General features: G+C 38.1%; 2 protein-coding genes across 2 annotated transcripts; both read right to left on the bottom strand.

Moving 5' to 3' along the window:
- Positions 1-1,651: 1,651 nt before the first annotated feature.
- Positions 1,652-10,769, bottom strand: cetp (cholesteryl ester transfer protein, plasma). The gene is made up of 16 exons (XM_017465908.3): positions 10,440-10,769; positions 10,032-10,146; positions 9,752-9,883; positions 8,388-8,458; positions 8,128-8,215; positions 7,271-7,340; positions 7,085-7,145; positions 6,907-6,998; positions 6,548-6,727; positions 6,312-6,362; positions 5,656-5,805; positions 5,059-5,126; positions 4,910-4,952; positions 4,725-4,785; positions 4,556-4,641; positions 1,652-2,685 (listed from the first exon to the last, which is right to left on the bottom strand). Exons 1-16 carry the CDS (start codon positions 10,582-10,584, stop codon positions 2,608-2,610), a joined length of 1,491 nt encoding a protein of 496 aa, XP_017321397.1. The 5' UTR covers positions 10,585-10,769; the 3' UTR covers positions 1,652-2,607.
- A 481-nt stretch (positions 10,770-11,250) lies between these two features.
- Positions 11,251-21,770, bottom strand: herpud1 (homocysteine-inducible, endoplasmic reticulum stress-inducible, ubiquitin-like domain member 1). Its single transcript, XM_017465909.3, has 8 exons — positions 21,377-21,770; positions 20,746-20,823; positions 19,313-19,390; positions 18,685-18,845; positions 18,369-18,479; positions 17,920-18,276; positions 12,590-12,704; positions 11,251-12,434 (listed from the first exon to the last, which is right to left on the bottom strand). Exons 1-8 carry the CDS (start codon positions 21,527-21,529, stop codon positions 12,255-12,257), a joined length of 1,233 nt encoding a protein of 410 aa, XP_017321398.3. The 5' UTR covers positions 21,530-21,770; the 3' UTR covers positions 11,251-12,254.
- Positions 21,771-21,937: the final 167 nt, after the last annotated feature.

Genomic DNA, 21,937 nt, shown 5'->3' with positions numbered 1-21,937 from the left:
CCAAAAGTATGTGGACACCTGCCCATCACACCCATATGTGCATGATGAATAAACATCCCATTCCATATTTAGTCGCCTTTTGCTGTTATACTAAGCCACACCCACACTCACTCTCACATTTGTCTGGGAAGGCTTTCCACTAGATTTTGGAGCAAGTTTGCAGGGATTTGCCCATGCAGTCATTAGAGAATTTAGTAGGGGCATGACCTAAAGACTTAAATGCATGTCAATCCGATAGTGTATTATATTAATATACATTATTATTTGTTATATTAATGATTTACTAGGACATTGATGACTAGCTGTTTGCTGCCGGTCTGCTGATGGAGGCCTGCCACCCAAAAACCTGGTCATTGTTAGTTGGGCTGGCCTGGACATTTTTTGTTTTTCTCTTAAAGATTTTTTCTTTGGCCCTGAATAATTCCCCACTTGGAGCGGTTTATCACTACATAACTGAACGTCAGTAAAGGAAGATGGCGGTGTTGTAATTTTGTATCTTCGGTGAACAAAGGCAAGATCAATCAGACAGGGTTTACAGGAAAATACTTGAAAATACTTCTGTGAGGATTTCATACAATGTTTTTCTGATTGTTGCAGAGAAAAATTCTAGATTTTGCTGTGGCGTTTTTTCAAAATTTGTGATACAACTTGCAGAGGTTTGTTGGGGGGTTTTTTTGTGGCTTTTTTTTTTTGTTTGTTGCTGTACCTCCTTACCACATGACTTTCCCAGAAGTGTGTGTAGTGAAGAGAACTTTAGATTTACGAGACAATCAGTAATAGACTGTAAAACCTGATTTTGGAAACCTGATACCCTCCTTCATTTGGAGAAAAACAAAAGTGTTGTTTTTCAGTTACTGTGTTTATGCTTAGGCTGAGATGTGTTGGGACATTTAGCAGTCATTATTTTCTGGCCTGATAAATGTTACTAAACTGCAACTTTATAGAAATAACATGCTGTAATCAATATGACATTATATAAAGGGGAGTGGTTCAGCAGGCCCATATTAACACAATGTGGTGCCCTAGGGTGACCACATGTGAAGCCAGTTTATGTCTCAGATGTTGAATCTTTTTAAGTTGATAGAAATACTTACACATGTTAAGAAATTTGCTGGAAAGAAAAGCAATTGAATGTGAGAGGACGTTTCTTTTTTTGCTGAGTGTAATGTAATATATATATATATATATATATATATATATATATATATATATATATATATATATATATATATATATATATATATACACACACATACATACACACACACACACACACACACACACACACACACACACACACACAATGTTCATTTTGTATCTGTTTGCATCTCTTCCAGTAGATAATATATGGGGGGAGGAAATATTTTTAAAGGTCTAGTTGTTATCTTAATCATTTGGTGCCCCCCATTGGTGCCCTATCCCATATATTGATAATCTGGCCTTGATGGTCAGTATCAATCAGGAAGTTGACCCCAAACGTTTTGAGGTAGGAAAAGTGATATTTTGGTTCAATTGTTTTTTTCATAATGTTATAAAATTGTCATGACTAATATCTTCCACATATTTATGATGCATATACTGTATACTTTAAATGTACTACTGTAACAAAATAAGCAGATTGTTAGTTCAAATCATGTACAGATATTCATAATTTAAATCACTGATAATACTTTATTTATTTAATTATGAAAGACACCATAATGTAACCATTTGTAGTTACACTTAATATTGTGGAATGTCCAAGAAACAAGTTACTTCCTTTTATCCCTGACATTATAGTAACTACAACAGTCAGACCTTTACCAGCCTCTTAAGTTTAATAAGCCAAAAAAAAAAAAAATACAGCTCGTCATGTTATCAAGAAACCACACAAGTCATAACAAACATAAAACATTCCCAAGCTGGAAACCTTAACTGAATAGCTTTAGTTTTAACTATTGCTAAATTAACAACTCCAATCAGTGTCATATCAATGATTCTACATTTTTTAGTGCACTTTGGTCCATTAGTTATACGGGACAACCTAAAATAAAATTCATGCTATTTCAGCCAAAGAATGCATATTATTCACAGCATCTTTGTCAGATTTTCTAATACATAATTTAAACATTGTTGATCCTTTTGTGGCATATGGGCCTCCGCCATTTCAAGTAAATATGAGCCTGGTCTTGTATGACTGAAAATAACTGCCCTGGAGCATTGTCAAGATTACCACCAAGTCAGCAGACTTTACTAGAAGGATGTTTGTGTTATACAACTTGAAGCTATAAAAGTTACTGAATTATTAAATGGTTATTAGAAGTTTAATGGAGCAAGAAAGAAAATCTCCACCATAGAGCATTATGTCAACAGCAGTAAAGTTTCTATTCTTCTGGAAACTCCTGGAAATTTACATTTTTAATGGTTGCCTTGACATCCACAGATAAAGAAAGGATGTTTTACAGGTGCTTAAAAGTACAATATTCTACTACAAAAAGTCTTATTACAAAAATGCTCTCTCAAACTAAAAATCTGTAAATACAAATGTAAATATACTTGTGCCGACACTTTGTGATCATAGGTGTCTTTAGGCAAATGCATGACAGAATACCAGATATTAGACTGCAGTTACACCAGAGTCTTCCTGAGGAACTCCACTAGTAGATGCTGTGGGAAACCAAAGTCCATCTGTACCAAGACATAACCCTGCATGGTGAAACAGAGGAGAAGATGATTAGCTGAAACCACATGGCATGTATTATAAGCACCATGTATTGTAAGATTTTTTTTTGTAAAAAAAATTATATCACAAAAATACTCTGTTCTCATGGATATCAAACAATTGCAAACACAAAACAGGGTTTATATAGGTGTGCAAAAATTACTGGCACCCCTATGAACTCATGAGTAAAATATATTTGAAGTATATTCCTATTGATATTGTACATTTTTAGTTCACCTGGGTGACTAGGAACAAGAAAATTTTTTCAACCATGACTTCCTGTTTCACAGGGTTATAAATATGAGGTAGCACATAGGCCAAATTCTCTTAGTTATTCATAAGAATGTTTAAGACCAAGGAATACAACTGTGATGTGCAGCAAAAGATTGTTGAGCTTCACAAAATGGGAAGTGGCTATAAGAAAACAGCAAAAGCATTGAAAATGCCCATTTCCACCATCAGAGCAATAATTAAGAAGTTCCAGTCAATGGGAAATGTTATGAATCAACCTGGAATTGGACGTGTCTCAATACTGTCACAACGAACTGTGAAAAGGATGGTTCGAGTGGCCAAAAAATCTCCAAGGATCACAACTGGAGAATTGCAGAACTCAGTTGCGTCTTGGGGTCAGAAAATCTCCAAAACTACAATCCGAAGTCACCTACATCACAAGTTGTTCAGAAGAGTTTCAAGAAAAAAGCTTCTAATCTCATCCAAAAATAAACTGAAGCATCTTCAGTTTGCCAGACACTACTGCAACTTCAAATGGGATCGGGTTCTATGGTCAGATGAAACTTTTTGGCAATAAACACCAGAGGTGGTTTTGGTACACACAGAGAGGTAGCCATATGGAAAAGTACCTCATGCCCACGGTTAAATATGGTGGTGACTAATGTTTTAGTCACTGCTTTTCTGGACATTTATATAGGATACCTGGCATCATGGACTATCAAATATCAACAGATATTAAGTGAAAACCTGACTGCCTCTGCCAGAAAGATTTAAATGGGCCGTGGTTGCATCTTCCAGCAGGACAATGATCCAAAACATACATCAAAATCAACACAAAAATAGTTTACTGACCACAAAATCAAGGTCCTGCCATGTTCATCCCAGTCCCCTTACTTGAAACCCATAGAAAACCTGTGGGGTGAACTGAAGAGGAGAGTCCACCAGAATGGACCTTAAAATCTGAAGGATCTGGAGAGATTCTGTATGGAGGAATGGTCTCAGATCCCTTGTATTCTCCAACCTCATCAGGCATTATAGAAGACGACTCAGAGCTGTTATCTTGGCAAAGGGAGGTAGCACAAAGTATTGACTGAAAGGATGCCAATAATTGTTGCACACCGATATTTAACAAAGATTTTTTTTTTGATAAACCTGTGCTGTGTTTGCAGTTGTTTAATATCCATGAGAGCAGAGTATTTTTGTAATTTTTTTTTAAACAAAAGATCAAAAGGTTAAACAATAAAGACAATTTTTCACCGCCTTCTTTGCGCATATTTATATATACGCTGTATATACATTGTCTTCATTAGATTCAATTCCAAATATTTGCTATAAACAATGGACTTCTATTAATGCTAACTCTCTGGAAGCTAAGTGGGGAAATTAACACAGCTTTACAATGGTTCAGGTCATATCTTAAAGACCAATGACTGTACAACATCTAGGTCAAGCACAATCAAAGGTCAAGCAAAATCAGTCTAATTTCGCTTATATTTGTCACATAGCAACATTAATTAATTGGTCTCTCAAAAGAGTATTTGTTCAGGTCCTGTTTGGTCAGAGGTTTGCTGTTATTAAGCTCCAGTAACCAAATCAGTGCTAAACAAGAGATTAGACACTCACATTATAAGGTATTACTTCAGGATTGATAATGTCGAACAGATTGAGATTCTGCTTGTCCATCAAGGCTGTCATTGTTGCCTCTAGGTCTAAGAAGAGAAAATATGTCAGATTGATAAAACGTACATTCATAACAGATTCATAAATGCACACACATACACACTAGCCTTACAGGGTATGACTTTGGGGATCCCAATCTTCTCAACAGCCTCCTGAAGATAAGCACTTAATCTCTTCTCCATCGTAAAACACAAGAAGAGGTTTAACAGTGTTGACAGAACCCGAAGCATAAACAAAAAATAAATAAATAATACAGCCCAAAATAAAATGAACTCTGGTTTGCGGTACAGTCCTTACCTCAGAAACATCTTCCGAGGTGGTAAAGTTTGATATAGATATACTACAAGCCACAGAAGGAAATATGTACGACGTGAGTAAACTGACAATAAAAGTAAACAGGAATTGACATACTTACTGAACTGGTTCACAGGAAGTACCATACTTACTTCACTGGTGTGGCCTTCAGGATGACTTTCTTTTCAGCATAAGAGGCTCTCACATAGACCTCCACCTCCTACTGGGACACAAACCATGCTGTTAAAGATAGCATATTATAAATATTAACGTTTAAGTATGAGACGATATAAATAGATATACCAAAACTCTGATGAATTCTCAAATCTGAATGGTGTTGATTAATTTTCCACAACAGCAGCTCTAACAGTAGTGCTGGTTGTTATTCAAATAATAAGCTTATATTAGTACACTCGTTCTAATAGATTATCATTTCTTTAGTTAAAGGTCATTCACAGGGACCTTATATGGCAGATACTCTACATAATCTAGGACAGAACAATCTGTCATTCATTAAAAAATGGAAAGAACAAAATTGCAATCGTTGGCAAATTGTGGTATAAGAGGACACACTATGAAACAGGCTGTTGGATATACTAAACTAGGATCGCATTGGCTCTCACTTTTAAATGATCTTTGGATAAAAAGAAGTGTGTTGGCTGATTAATATGCATAATTTAACAAAAACATTGCAAATTGTGGCGGTGTACAAACAGTGCAGGCTTTTATTTTAAGCACTGATGACCGACCGTCTCAAAGTACAGCGCAGGACTGTCCTGCTTTGCAGAAGAGAGCTCCACTGCAGCCACCACTCTGACAGATGAGCCTTGCGGTGTCGTCCAGAAACGAGGCACTGATGCACACCACGATCTTAACAACGGTTCCTCAGAGAATAGCCACTAATGGATGCAATCAGAAACATACACATACACACACACACACACACACACACACACACACACACACACACACTTCTGTGATGTGCTATCATTTCACAGTAATTCCAAGTATCTGGCAAAACAGGAAGTTGGGACATTCATTAAAAAGACAGAAATCCTAGAAGTCTGAAAACAGTAATAAAAAGAACACAACTGATATTACAATTCTATGGAGAAACCAAAAGGACTCATGTTAATGTGACTTGATTATGAGAAGACCTGCATTTACAGGTTAAATGTTGTTAACGAATATAAATAGGTTACCCAAAAATAAGGGATAACAGGTTGGACTCGTAATACAAACTCATGCACTTTAGATCTCTTAATATGGAAAGCTTACATGCAACAAAACACTCCCACAGAGCAGGCTTACCCCGCTCTACAGATGTATATTTACATATTTCCATGGAAACAACCACAAGGAGTTACAAAAAGTGAACTAACGTGCACTGTGGAAGTTACAGTACCTTGTTCACTAAATTAGGTCTGTCTGTGGATAGCTGAGTCTGGAACATGTCCTGCAATCAAAAAGAGCAACTCCCGTCATCTCTCTGTACTGTATGTGGAAGCTGGAAATAACGGTCTCATCTAACAACAGAAATGTTTATGCAATGCAATCTTTATACAATGTTTATGTTATGTCAATAGGTTTTTCACAAGCTCTTAGCCTAGTTTCATTCGTTTACGTGGAATGATAATATACAGTGAGCTCTGTTCCGGAGATGTTTATGACGAATCGTCCGTCGTGGTATGCTGCCGTTATTAGAGGTTCAAGGGCATCATCAGAGAGCCAGAAGTACAGGCTGCGATTCTCTGAAATCTGGTCTGGCTTAAACACAGAGTCTTTGATCACTGAGGTGGTGTTGTTATAGGTCACTAGACCCTGTTAAAAAAAGAAGCAGAATGCTGTAGTTATTTAACTGCAACAGAATATTCAGCATACTCAAACAACAACAAAAAAAAAAAAAGACACAAATGACAGTATATAAAGAATAAATATAGATTTGAATAAGTTTAGCCTGAGTCATTATTACCATTCAAGAACAGGATACTGTGGGCTACCTTGTGGTATGACTCTACGTAATTGGAGGTGATTGCCGGGGAAGAGGTTATGCCAACATTCATAGAGATGTTTCCGTCACTCACAAACTGCTCTGCTCATACAAAGGGAATGTCTACATTAAACTCTGAATTACACAGCTACACAGCATCCTAATGGCAATTGTTTTCCAAACCCTACCTGCTGTGTCTTGGATAAAATCTGCCAGGATATTTGCAACCTTGTTTATTTCCTTACAGATCTGTAATTCATACAAATTAATTAGCAATGCATTTTGGAAGTCAACTTTGTGTTGTGTGCATTTCTCAATTATACGGTCGTCCAAAAGGACACCAGTGTGCAGAGTTGTGCAATAAACTCACTCACTTGGCCCTTTACAACCAACTTTACTGTGATAGTGATGAAATTAGTGAACACTTTCTTCAGCCAGCCAGGTCTGCAAAATAAATAAATAAATAAAGCCAAGATCAGTCTTAAAACACTCCGTACTTCACTTTTGGTTTAATTTAATCAATATCAAGTGTGTTATTTTTAAAGTCAGGTGAATGAAAGGCATTAGAGACTTCAGTAATTTCAGGGATGCAGCATTCAGCAAAACAGTACATTTTTATAGAAAATGCTCCAGGTAGAAGTATCTTGCAGTTCCTCACTTTCCTTTGATATGACACGTTAATCCATTTATTCATTCATTAACCTTTAGTAGCTGCTAACTGGACAGGTTTGCAGTGGATCTGGTGGATCTCAGGAACACTGGGCAAGAGACAGGAATACACACTGGAAGGGACCCATTCACACACATTCACCTAGGGGCAATTTAGCATATCGTGTCCATCTACTGACATGAGAACCCTGACAAGACCTGACAAGAGAAAGCCCACAGAGACATGGGACGAACATGCACAACTCCACACAGACCTGATTGAGAGAACACCATCTTATTAATGGAATGGCTACTTCTACCCAAACATAGCATGAAAGAGTATTAAATCCTAATTACATATGTTGACCCATCATTTTGTCCCAACTTGAAGATGCTGTGGTATTCAAAGAAGTGGCTTTATGGTTCATCATTATCTTGATGCATCATAAATCCATTTATATCCTTAACTAGTCTTAAGCAAATTCAGTGAAAAATTCTTCAAAAATACTGAAAGTATTCAAAGGAGTACTCAAAATACTCTTCCCGACATTTGTGGATTGTTGTGTTTGCTGTGAACACTCACTCTCGGTCGCCTTGCAGTAGGAGCTGCAGCTTGTGGAAGGTGAGGTAGCAGTTAGAAGTGTCTGCAGCTACTCTGCCTTTCCCACAATCTGAAACACACACAAAACCACACCTTCATCATCACACACATCAATCGAGGCCAGAGACAAAGACCTGCACAGTCTACACCATTTTCGATGACGGATGGCCATCACGATGGACATGCTACTACTAGAGTTAGTCATTACACGGAGACAAAATGGAAAAAGTAGTAATACTCACATAACTTAGAATTGATGATTAAATCAATTTGGGACTCAACTTCAAAATCAAGTGACTGGCCTACTGAGAAGCTGTATAAGAAGAAAATGCTTTTATTATTTAAGTCAATTTGATCAGAGTATATAAAGACATTGACAACGTACACTGCTCAGGGAAATTGCTTACATGTAAAATAAGGCACAGAATATACAAAACCCACACAACACAAGAGAAACAACTATCAAGCTAATCTTTGTTTTAATGATTCAAATAGAATTAAATAAGTACAATAAAGAATACTATATTGTATAGCTAAGTGAAAACAATGTTAGTAGTGTAAACAAGACAAAGTATTGGACTAAACGTGCTGCACTAAATGTGTAATGTGACAATGGAACTACACTGAGAACCTGATAACTTGGATGTGACTAATTGCTGTGTTTCCTTAACCTGTGGGTTTCCTCCAGGCTCTCCAGTTTTCTCCCACCTCCCTAAAACATGACTACAAACTGTGTGACTGCGTGTGGGAATGTTTATGTGCATGGGTTCCTACGTACAACCGAGTCCCTCCCAATGTTTCGCAGGACAGGCTTTGGAACCATGTGACTCTTGAGCAGAACTTTAAAAAATAATAACTGAAGATGAACGAATAAATAAATTAATGGAGAAGTGATCGTTAAAGTCTAATTATGTACCTTAAATTATTTCGAAAGGTACACTCTATTCACATTTCCAGGTAAAAGATACATACTAAAAAGGTACAAAAGATGCCCCCTTGATGCTACCACCCCAGACACAAATAAAAGCACAGTTTGGTAACTTTATTACTGAGAATGTGGAAAAACTATACAGTAAAGAACCCTTTCAGAATAGGGAAATAATTTCAGTATCCTACCACTGACCACCACTATTATCATAAACAGGATGAATTGTACAGTGTAGTAGTGCTTCAGAATAAGGAAGCACTGATATGATCTGTTCTCTGGAATACGTACGAACATCTATAATTAACGACCACAATACTGCACTTTGTGTCAGATACACCAGCCATTCTTGTCATTTTTAACATTGTGTACCAACACATTGGATTTGAAATCAAATAATGACTATGTAGTCTAATTTACTTTGATGACATTTCCATCAATTTCAACTAAAACACATATGAATCATAGCCATGACATGGACAAATGAACAACATTTCAAAGCCACTAATTGGATGAATTTGCATAATATTAACTAAAATTGCCATGTTTGGTAATTTTTTGTAATGGTACTATATAATATACCATGATGTGTAGTCATAGTGTAGCTTAAGGGACAGTATTATTAAAATTTAATAAACAAAACCACTGTTAAAAGAATATATAATGCATGGAAGTACTCACAGATAGGATCCGTATTCATATATAATAGTTCCCTTAAAAACAACAGATACATTGGAGATAGTGATGCCAATGCCTTTATTCTCCTGCAGCTCAAATTCACTTTTCCCAATTGTCAGATTGTGGATCTCCAGACTAGGAAACATGAGGAAACCAACAGAGCGTGAACAAAAGTCTTTTAGCAATTACAACTGTTGACTTCTGTACAAAATGTTTTTTTTTAAAAATTCATACATCATATACAGTATACACACAGGCACAGATTATGTCTTGGTCGACTTACTTGTGTAATCCGTAATTCAGCTTGCCCATGAATAACATTGACTTCTCCCCCTGAATATTGGGATATTTAGCATGCTTGAATGCAGCCTGGATTACTTCTGTGGTTTTTTCATTTACTGTAAAGTTCAAACAGGTTATCATTTCACAACAATTCTCCGAAAACTGGTCAAACGATACAGCTGGGACTTTTTTTTTTATTTTTTTAATTTTTAATAAAAAAGACGAAAAATCGCAGTTTGAACTAACACAAATGTCATTCTATAGAGAGATTCATATGATCTCACAGTCCTGTTAGGGTGTTATTGCTATTCCATTAGAAAAGAACCATTCTGCTACTAACGAAAACAAATCAACACGACAAGACCCATATTTACAGGAGAACAGATTAACACAAAGAAGTTATACTCACAGACGACAGCAGCAGGGTACGTGAGCCTACACACGATGCCAGTAAACCTGTAGGCCGATTCAGGATCCACGCAAGAGTGTCCCACTCCAGCCAGACTAAAGAGCAGGAGCAGTCCTACGCACAGCTCCATTGCGTTCCTCTTCATCTCTGGAATGTTCACAAATACAGGCCCTGCTCTGTTCTTCTTCGGTAAACGATACTGGAGTCCTTTGTCTCGTGCTTTACAATCTCAAGACAATTAGGTAAAGTATAGGAAGACGGATGGGGCACCCTGAATGTGTGTGTGTGGTTGGAGGAGGAGCACTATGGTTTTTGCCTGGCTCTAAAACAAGCAGGAGGACAGAGGCAACTGACGCTTTCGTCCAGAGTCCACTACTATTAGTTAAACTGGGGTTACTTAGGGTCAGTAAAAATCAGAGGAGCATGTTGCTGTACAGAACATTCTCCTGTGTTGAAGAGGCCAGAGCACAGTGAACTAGTATAGGACAAGTCACAAGGCTGGAGGAGGACGAGGATGTCTGGAGGTAAAACTTAGGAGAGCATAGAGGAATTATAGTAAATTCTGCATAAACAGAGCAAGAGCACAGAGTATGTGTGTGCACAATATTTGCATCTGAAAAAACAAGCTGTTACTCCGCAAGTTTACATTCTGATGGTTTATCAGCAGCGGGCAGACCAGTTCAATTATGTCTGAAGTTCACAGAAATCAAAAACAGAAAGTGTATGCCAATGCATTAGCACTGTGCCACCATGACAATGCTTGTGTGGCATGCTGTTCAGCAACTTGTAATCCTTATCACAAAGAAGCCACTTGTTTTATTTAAAAGGATTTTATTTCTTCATTTCCTTATACAAAGTTTTACAGCATGTTTCATTCGCATTAGCGAAGCGGATTCTTTTTTTGAAAGAAAAATAAAATGAGAAAAGACAAACTGCTAAATATCAGATCAAAAAAGGTTATTATTTAAATGTATTAATTCAATCATTAAAGAAATTATACTTGTTTGCTTTCAGGTGCCTACTCATTTACTTTACGTGCTGATGCACAAAAGATTTAAATAAGAGCTAATTATTCATGCAGGATTCAAATTGAAGTTTATCCTACTGTACTTTGTTCCAGAAAGTCACAAAACAAACATTTCCTGGGCTGTTTGTCATATATATTTATGTATATTCTTTTAACTCAGAACATCATACACAATCATACAGAAGCACGAGATAAACCTGAATACAATTAATTCCCAACACAGACCAGTACAGCTAAAATTTGTCATAATCTCAAAGTGTCACACACAAGCCCTTATAAAAGGCATTTGTACACCAAGTATCTATTAATAACCTTCAATGTCAGTCATGTTTGATGAGATAAGCTGTTCTATGTTCCACTCATGGTTTCAATCTCTGGACCATTCCAGGAAAATGAAACCCCGATGACATAAGTACTGTGCAAGGTCATCTGACCAGATGACAGACCGATGCTGGCAGGGAGAAAATTTAAAGTGCTGTGCAGAAACTGTACAGAAACATTTACAAGGTGTTTCAGCACTTATTTACACTATATACACACTATTTGGCTGAAGGAAGAGATGAGTTTTTTTGGTCACGTCACCAAACAGCTTGAAAAGGGCTGAATGGGCAAACTTGGAGCTTGACTAAGCAGAGTAAAATCTAATCCAGGAAATCACAAACCACATGTTCGTGCAGCAAAAAAACAAAAACAAAGTCCTGGATCAAACTGACTAAGAGGAGGCAGAGTTCTCCTTCAGGGTTGGTGCTACTTTTGACTTTACCAGTCTGATCATATTTTTGCCGGACTCAGTTAGCCATAGCTTGAGGAGCCTCAGGGACCAGGGAGGCAAAGAAAGATCTGAAGAAAACCCAGGCTGTCCAGAGAATAGAGGGTCGAACTGGAGATGCAGGAACTGCAATCAAGGGGGGTTGAACATCAGCTTCTCGATCTGTCTCCCCATCCTCCAATTCAGCAGGGGGCACCATCTTTAAAAATACAGAAGGCAAAAAAAATCTCACCAAATTTTCTCAAACACATAGTAAAATATACATTTGTGGTTCCTTCTTTCAGTCTATACTAATAAAAGCTGCTAAGATAAAGCATATTACACAGAACGTAATGCGCATTATAAATCCCTCACCAGCTCTTGTCTGTCCTGGTTCTGATTCTGCTGGTTCTGAATGACCTCTGGCGCTGGATCATTTGGAGGGCGAGCCTGAGCTCGTTGTCTGAATGGGAACCAGCCCGCGGTGTGCCTGCATAGAAGAGAAGACAGCGGTCAGGACTACATCCAGAAAATAGCAGGCTTACACACTCTGCCAACTCGCTGCCTGTTACAAGATACTTTCCATGCTAAAAACAGTCCACTGCACCATTTTCAGCTGAAGGACAAAGTACCGGTTAAAAAGCTGGACTCATAGAAGCACATTTGTGATTTTTTACTATTCTTAATATTTCTGATTTTTTTTTTTGTTAAACAAATCCAGATATATTTTAGATTTTTCAAAAGCAGCCTTATTGGAAGCTTTGCTCAGTCTTGGCACACTCACCCAACTTCATGATGCTTTTCCAGCATGTACAGATAGATGACAAATAAAAACAACAACAACAACAACAACAAAAAAACACACCAAACAGTAGAAAAGGTGTTTTAGTAAGGTTTTGGGCAATCACCAGCCACCAGAACAAGTTCGATGCACCTGAGCACAGATTCTACAAGTCTCTGGAAATGTACTGGAGTGATGAACGCTGTTCTTCAAAACACCAGTAGAGGGAATAGCTTCTGGAGGACATTAACAGAGAACGCAGTTCAACTGGGTGGAGGTCACGTGATTTACAGTGATCCTTCTCTCTATGGAGACAAGCGTAACCAAACCACACCACAATATAACAGCGTCACCAGTTTTCCCTCAGTCACTAGTCTGTACGTACCGAGCATTTGTTGGCAACTTCTCAGACTTTCTAAATAATTTTTTTTTAAACTACTTGAGAAGCATTAAACATGTAAATAGAAAAAAATATTAGGAATTAAATACATTTGTATAAGAAACACATTTAAACACCTCAACATTAAAATGTGTTTCAAATAATAAAAAACATACATTCACTGTGTCCATGTTTTTTTTACATACTTTAGAACAGCTATGCTGCTGTATATAACCTTGTGACCCCTATGTTTACACCACAAGGGTCATGTTTACAGACTGAGCTCCCCTAACCAGGTTTATCATGGCCTTGGAAGTGAAAACGAGCACTGTGGAAAAGTCTCTTATCAAAACGTTATCTGCACATACACAGAACCAGATACATAAAATACATACAGATGACGTTTATCCGAAAAAAAAAAATGTTGTTTCGAAAGGGAAGGATTCCCAGGTTCTGTTCCCACTCAAACAGCGCTTAGAGTGAGACACACTGGGAGCATGATGATCAGCGAGGGAATGAGGGAAAGAGCCCCTGGATATCCTGTTTGCCAAATGTCTCATTCCATTGTGTGTAGGCGAATGTTATGCAAAGTCTAAATGTACGAAACAAATCTTCGATGTATAACAAAAGGCACACACAAATCATTATTCCCACAGGCTCTGTGCTCATTTACCTTTCTCCAGCCTGCTAAACCTGCTCATGTCCTGGAAAGTGAGCGCTCATTTTTATACAGTGCAAACCTTATAAATTACAGAGCATAATTAATCTGGATAATATCGTCAAGAATGTAAGCTTGCTGACCAAAATGGGACATTAACACCTAGAGTGAAAGACTGAGTGGCATTAATCACACAGATTGTGTGCAGAAATGAACACACAGTGTGACATCGCTCAGTAACTGACAAACATGAAGTTCTTATTTTTCGTTTCTTGCTTGTCTACCTCCCCCCCACATTTTTATTTTGCATGTCTACCCACGCTCCTGATCAACAATTGCTTTTCAGTAACTAAGTTAAAGTTACAAAATACCACAGAGAGAAAAAATATCACCATATGTATTGTTGGAGAATGACTTCAGTAGTAAGTGCTCAACTCATATAAATGTACATAAGCTACTGCAGGTCAAATAATTAAACAACATGCTGATGTCAGTCTCCACATAAAGATATATATCATTTTTATAAATAGGATATATAAGGGATAATCCACGGTTAGGTGTCTGTTGCACGAATTTAATGCACGATGTGGAGGCATAGACTGCCTGATGTGAAACGGAGTGCATTAAAATTGTATAATGCACACTTTATCCTACTTATACTGTGGTTACTTGCCAGCATTGACAAGTTCACTCTGTCATTCATGTCTGCAATGCAAAATTTGACTGAAAAGATAAAAACGGTTAATTTTTGTTAGTTATTTTATATACAGGATCTAGACAGATCTAGAGTTCCGCCCGCTCTAAATCATACACGGATATAAAGTAGTGCGATATGATACTTTTATTTGAATGAATTATAGTAAATAGTTATTAAAGAGAGAGAACACGCGAGCGAATGAGAGAGAGAGACAGAAGAAAGACTGTGCGTGTGTGAATTACTGCATGTGTCTACTAATAATGAAGCTGTGCGTTTAACTGTATGTTACTACGGTTACAGCTATTTATAGGCAGCACAGTAATTTAGAACAGGGATTAAAATTGACGGGAACTACATGTGGTATACATGGATTTAACCCACACACCTTCCAGCCAATCAGAGTCAAGTATTCGGACAGACCGTGGTATAAATAATTATAAAACCACAGAGTTGTAATAAATATGAGAAAGCTACTTAAGAGATGCAAACTGTGCTGTGATAGGTGGTATTACTACTACTACTACTACTACTACTACTACTACTACTATTACTACTACTACATGCTTGGAGCATGTGTGTGGAGAACATGGGGCATTGGTAGCTCAGTGGCTAGGACATTGGACATCTGACTGGGGTTTGATCACAAGGCCAAACCCCAGCACTGCCAAGCTGCGACTGTTGGGTCCTTGAGCAAGCTTAACCCTCGACTGCTCAGATGTATAAAGGAGATAAATGTAAGTTGCTGTGTATAAGGGTGTCTGCCAAATGCTGTAAATGTAAACGAAAACATGCTCACTAAATACTGTATACATTCGTTTCTCCACATTTCCATGCACTTAGTTTATGATTTAAAGTAAGTACGTAAATTTTATATATATAGCACGTTTAAACACAGCAAAGTGGACCAAAGTGCTGAACAGGGAAAGAAAAAGTTAAATAGGAAAAAACTGAATAAAACCAAACAGAAAACCGACTATAAAACAAAACTAAAATTTGATTAAAACGCCTGGGAGAAAAGATATGCTTTCAGCCTCTTTTTCAAAATGATAATAGAAGGTGCAAGGCGGATGTCCAGTGGCAGCTGATTCCATAAACGAGGGGCAACGACTGAATACGCTCTATCAAACTTAAGTTTCTGAACGGGATCGAGGGACATACAAAAGAAACCTATCAAAAGATCTTAAAAATCTGTTAGATGAATGGGGAATAAGAAGATCTTTGAGATAAGAAGGAGCTTGATCATTAAGAGCTTTAAAAACAAACAACAGAATCTTAAAATGGACTGGGAGCCAATGGAGTGATGCTAAAATTGGGGTGACATGATCATATTTCTGTGCCCTGGTCAACAGCCTTGCAACTGCATTCTGAACCAACTGGAAACGAGCAAGAGATGACTGAGGAAGACCAAAGTACAATGAATTACAATAATCTAAACATGATATCATAAAAGTATGAATAACCTTCTCCGTCGTTTTTAAGTTTAGAAATAATCCGTCATTGATCAAAAATATTCTTAACAACCAAATTAATTTGCTTGGTTAAACACAAATTCTGAATCTAGGATGACACCAAGGTTCCTAACCTAAGAAGAAATTGAGGGGAAATGATTGCCAAGCTCATTAATGAGGCCATCTCACAATCTCGGGGGGACCAAAAACAATTATTTCAGTTTTGTCCTCATTAAGTTGGAGGAAGTTATTTGTTAAACAGTTTTTAATATCGTCGAGACAGTCCAACAATGGCTGAATGGAGTCGCCAACTTTCAACGGTATGTACAACTGGGTATCATCAGCATATAAATTAAAAGAGACATTGTTCCCGCTAATGATATATATGCATCTGCTGGGGAATAAGTTAAAAAGAAGAATGCCCAGAATAGAGCCCTGAGGTACACCGCTAATAATAGGAGCTGAAGATGAGGAGAACTTACCCAACACTACAGAAAAGGACCTGTCTTTAAGATATGAACTGAACCATTGTAAGGCGGTACCTTTGATACCAATCAAATGTTATAAATGCCAAAGAAGTACATTATGATCTACAGTAACAAAGACAGCTGTAAAATCTAATAGCATCAAAACAACATTTTTACCAGCATCAACCGCAAGTAAAATGTTTTAACAAAGCAGACTCTGTGCTATGATAAGCAGTGAAACCAGACTGGAAAGGTACCAATAACTTAAAACAGGATCAGTTGTGACTGTACAACTCTCTCTAACAGCTTTGACAAGAACGATAGCTTAGAGACAGGCCGATAATTATTAAAGCAGCCCTCATCCAAACCCTGTTTCTTAAACAAAGGTTGAACAGCAGCGTGCTTAAAACAATTCGGGACCACCCCAGCATCCAAAGATGAATTTAATCAACACTTAGATACTGTGGCCAATTATGGGAAAAGTTGCTTTTATAATATCAGAGGGAACATCGTCAAGTGAGGTGGAAGTTATTTTCATCTGGTTAACCAGATCACACAGTTCCTTTAAAGAAACATGTTGAAAATGATAAAAGGAAATTGGGGTATCCAGCGAATTCAGGGACAGATCTGAGAACTGTGAAGTGAAGTAAGAACGAATGGTTATAACTTTATCAGCAAAAAAAAACATTAAAAACCTCTCAAAGTTCAGCTGAGGATTCCCCATGGAACTGGCAACTCTGATTAATTATTGAACTAATTGTGGTGAATAAAATCTTAGGTCTATGACAGTGTGCAGTAATTAAATCAGAAAAATACCTAGACCTAGCTGACTTTGCTGCATTCTGAAACTTAAACAGACAATATTTAAAAATCTCAAAAGCACACAGTTAAACGATCATGCTTCTGTCTCCACCCTACTTTATGACAAACCTGTCCGAGAGAACGAGTATTAACATCCAGCCAGTAATAAGACTTTCGCTTTGGTTGTTTCGGCTTGAAAATTGCAACAGAATCTAAAATGTTAGAGAAAAATGTGTAAAATAAGGTAATCAAATCATCAGGCCCAGAGGTAGACCCTGCAGCATTCGAGATAGGCATTTAAACAGCATTAGCTAGATAACCATCACTAAACTGAGAGGCAGTAAGTGAATTAATAAAACGGGAGTAATAGCCTAAAGACCTAGTCACAACAGCAGAGCTCGCAGCAGAGACATTAAATAGTCTGAGTAATCAATGTGGGGAAAAAAAAAATAAAAATTTAACAGACACACTCACAGGTACATGAGGAGCAGGCTGCTCATCACTAGAATGAAGCGACTCAGGTTGGAATAGAAGTAAACTATGCTCAGGAACACAGCGAAGCGCGAGGCGGTGTAAACCCAATCCAACCAATCTCTTTCCACATCCTCCTCGTCCTCCATCACTGGCCCGCCCTGGGCGTTCATGCGCATGTTCTGATTGGCTCCGTCTGGGTTGATAAAGGCAGGATCTGGGACATTCTGGTTGGCTGGCAGGTTGTCGATGGGAGCCTGATTGGGTAGTCCGGCAGGCACAGCGGCTTGTTGCGGCGTGACTGGTAGTGAAGTAGGAGGGGTCACCGGAACAGAAGCAGCGGCTGCAACAGCTGCTTGGCTGGAAAGCAAATAGCAAACGTTTAATTTTCAAGTAGATGGAAACACAAAATAGTGTAAGCTAAGATAATAGTGTAAAGTGATCAAACTTACTACTGCATATAGTACTGTCGAGCGTACATATGCTGCAGCCAAAGGAGTTGCTGTGGGCTGTAAAGTGAGTATGTAGGGAATGCTGGATGGGTCACCGCTTCTGGTCTTGGCCTGGTCACAGAAACATACATTGAGACACTTATCTACAGTTCGGTTGCATCATTTTTAATCAGAGATCAAACTCAAATTGAGTAAATACTAAAAGTTCTTTCTTGTCCTCATCTTTTAGTACATTCTTCCCTCTCAGAACCTGTACCAACCACTGAGTTTCATTATCCCACTCTCATTGCCCAGACAGGAAACAGCAGGAACTCACGCGGATGTGCTCGTGCCAGTGCCTGTGGCAGGCCATGCAGCAGTGGGCACAGCAGGGGCAGGGTGACCACGCTGTCTGAGACCGGCAGTAGGGGACACAGCAGGCGCAGATGGTGTTGGAGATGAAGTGGCTGGCGACGGCTGCTGCTCTGCTGGTTTGACCTGCGTCACAAGCGATGGGCATGGTTGATTTGTTTATAAGGAAATCAGAGTGCACAAAAAAATAAAAATCACCTCACTAGTACTGAAACTCTGAAATATAAAAAACAACTGCAGTGGTTTTGAAGAAGATGCAAAGTTGGGCTTTCTGGTGGATCATAACGAGCACAGCTGTGCGAGTTTGTTCCAGGCCACCCACTGAGCTAGCACTACTTTCTCCAGACTACTGTCTCTAGTTCTCACTGATGCACAGCACGATGTGAGACTGATGGAAAAATAACACGATGGCGCAATAGCACTGTCAGCAGTGAGCAGCCTGAGACAGAACCTTCTGGAAGTGTCAGAAATACTGCACAGCAAAACTTCAGCTCTCGCATTATTATGCATTCATATAAAATATGCAGAGTTATACTATTTTGTCATAGGCTTATGTATATATACACTGTGTGCATGAGTGTAAAGTGGTCTACCTTAGGTCTGGCTCCCTGCTGCAAATCAGGATGGGGTTTAAATGCACACACAAGGTGAAGAGTGGGTACTGCGTCCGTCTGTAAACACAGGAACATGATGTTATAAGACTGTTAGAAGCTTTTCAGATACCAAGACAGCCTTCAAGATAAACTGAACAGTGCTACTGTACACCTAGTGTTTGTGTCCAAGTGATTGCAAAAACATTATGATGTGCCATAGTGGGCAGCATAAGTTGAAACTAACACATTAAAGAAGTGGACACAAGATAAACCTGTCAGCATTTCTTAAAAATTCGTAACTATGCAAAAAAAACTAAACAGAGATCAGCTCTATTTACACCTGGGTGTGGGATTGATTTTTAGGTCAAACACTATGAAGGAACTTGAATGCACTAGAGCAAAACGTTTACATGACAAAATAATTTTCTGATGTACTGCATACAACGGTTAAATTTCCTGTTTAAAAAAAATATATTATTTAACATTTTATTAACATTGTATGTATTGCTTATGTTTGCGGCTTGCTCATGTTTAGAATCTTTTATATTCACTATTTCAGGATTTGGACTCTAAATGAAACATTATATAAATATTAGTCATATCCGTGTTTCTCTGTCCAATAATTTATTTATGATGATGTTAAAGAGATGCTAAATAAAACTGCCAATGACATCATAGGTTATTGTAGATATTTTTAATTGTGGCAAACCTAAATAGAGAGTTATATGTAAAGTGCATCACAATAAAGGTCTTCATATATTGTGATGTGATTTTTTTTGGACATATTGCCCACAGCTAGGATTGACAATAAACATAATATATTAAATATGATGTGATATTTAACATGTTCTTGGATATAATTATTATACAGTACTGTGTAAAAGTCAGAGCCCAACCTTTGGTTTTCAATCAAATGCCCGTTCAGTACTTATATAGTCAATTACTCAGTGGCAAACTATAATGATAAGGAATTAAAACTTAAACCAAACAGCCATGCAGTACTTATTTATACAGGTGAACATTCAATATTAAAAATAAAAAAGATTTTGTACTGTTTTTTTTAACTGTTGAAGACCAAGACCATAGTGTGATTTTCTGTTAAATATATTTTCTCATCCCTATTGTTATTGTTCATAAATCACACTATTGTTGCCAACAATCTGCTGGCCTGAAAATGGATTTAATGTACTAATACACAGTTTCCCCATTATTATAGTTTGCCACCAAATAAATAACAATAAGAACTGAACGACCACGTGACTGAAAACAACACGCACCGACTATTTGACTGTGTTTGTGTATGTTATACAAAATGTGTACGCATGGTATACCATACAAACCCATGAAAAATACTCCGTACATTCTGTGTTTATTCTGTGTTTATCAACTTTCCAAAAACAACAACACCAACAAAAATCATATAACCCCTTTACCTTCCTAAAAACATCTCTGAGGTGCAGGTTGTCTGTGAGCAGTTTGCCTGAGTAGATGATTCTCTGGTCTTTTTCAGCCTGTTCAGAAGGAAGAAAGTGTCAAATGTAATAAACAAACGAAGGAAGGGAAGGAAATTCCCTAGAGAAGAGAAAACAGCTGCTCTTTTGACGCAGCGTCGGTATGTTTCATAAGAGAGTTCTCTGGGGGGTTAAAGCCAACTCGCCGTGAAGCTATGTAAATACGTGATAAACATGGGATTTATGTAAATACACGGGCACGCGCCTAGAGCTAACCTGAGTGAGTGTTAGCCACCTTAGCTAACAGCGGAAGTACGTCTGTAATAGTGCAATGGAATGCGGTTAGCCAGCTAGCTATTTAATGAGGAAAAGTTAATAATAATCGTAATATAGCTCACACGCCGTGTTTATACACCAACAAAGCAATAAAACACGATTAAGCGGAATTAACAGTGTACAGTAACGACACTTGAGAAAATGTGGTAATGCTAGCTTGCTAGCTAATACAGAGAGCTGATACCCGCTCTCTAGCTAAGTCTCTAGCAGCCCAGCTAGCTTCCTTCAGTTATAAACACGTTAATCACGAAAAGAGCACCATAAACTAATAACTCACCGGTTTGGACGGATAAAAGCTCGCCAAATGAGTTTTCAGGTCCTTCACCGTCCAGTTGATGTTCACATCTTCGACTGCCAGATCACCATGAAGTTGATTCGGCGTTTTAATCACAACTGAAACCGTCTCCTTTTCCGAAATCTGGGAATCCATTTTCTTTGTCTGTCTCAACAGAGACGTTACTTTCAGCTCTCAAAGGCACTAAGGTAGTGAAACGCAGGGTAAAGTTACGTCAGTGTTCGCATGTATAAAACAGTACCGGGTGTTAAGAAGTTCTCCGGCTGCTGGAGATGCTTAACGCTACAGCGCTGACCCGACGATTAAAGAAGAAGCGGGGTACGAGCCGTCTATGGAACTTTGAAGAAGATGACAGCTCATGAGATATACTGGGTGTGTGTGTTTCCAAAACACACTGTGGCTGAACGTGATTGGCTGAAAGGCGCTCGTGCACAGACGTGGAGCCTATGCGGAAGTCCCACGCACTGCGCAGACTCAGTCCGCCTGTTGTAGGCGAAAGTTTGGCTTCAAGATAAACCCATGAGTTGCATCACTTTATGATGA

Source organism: Ictalurus punctatus, chromosome 4 (genome assembly GCF_001660625.3).
Source record: "Ictalurus punctatus breed USDA103 chromosome 4, Coco_2.0, whole genome shotgun sequence".
NCBI classification, from domain to species: Eukaryota; Metazoa; Chordata; class Actinopteri; order Siluriformes; family Ictaluridae; genus Ictalurus; species Ictalurus punctatus.
The sequence above is the reverse complement of the archived record's forward strand: the minus strand, read 5'-3'. Positions and strand labels throughout refer to the sequence as shown.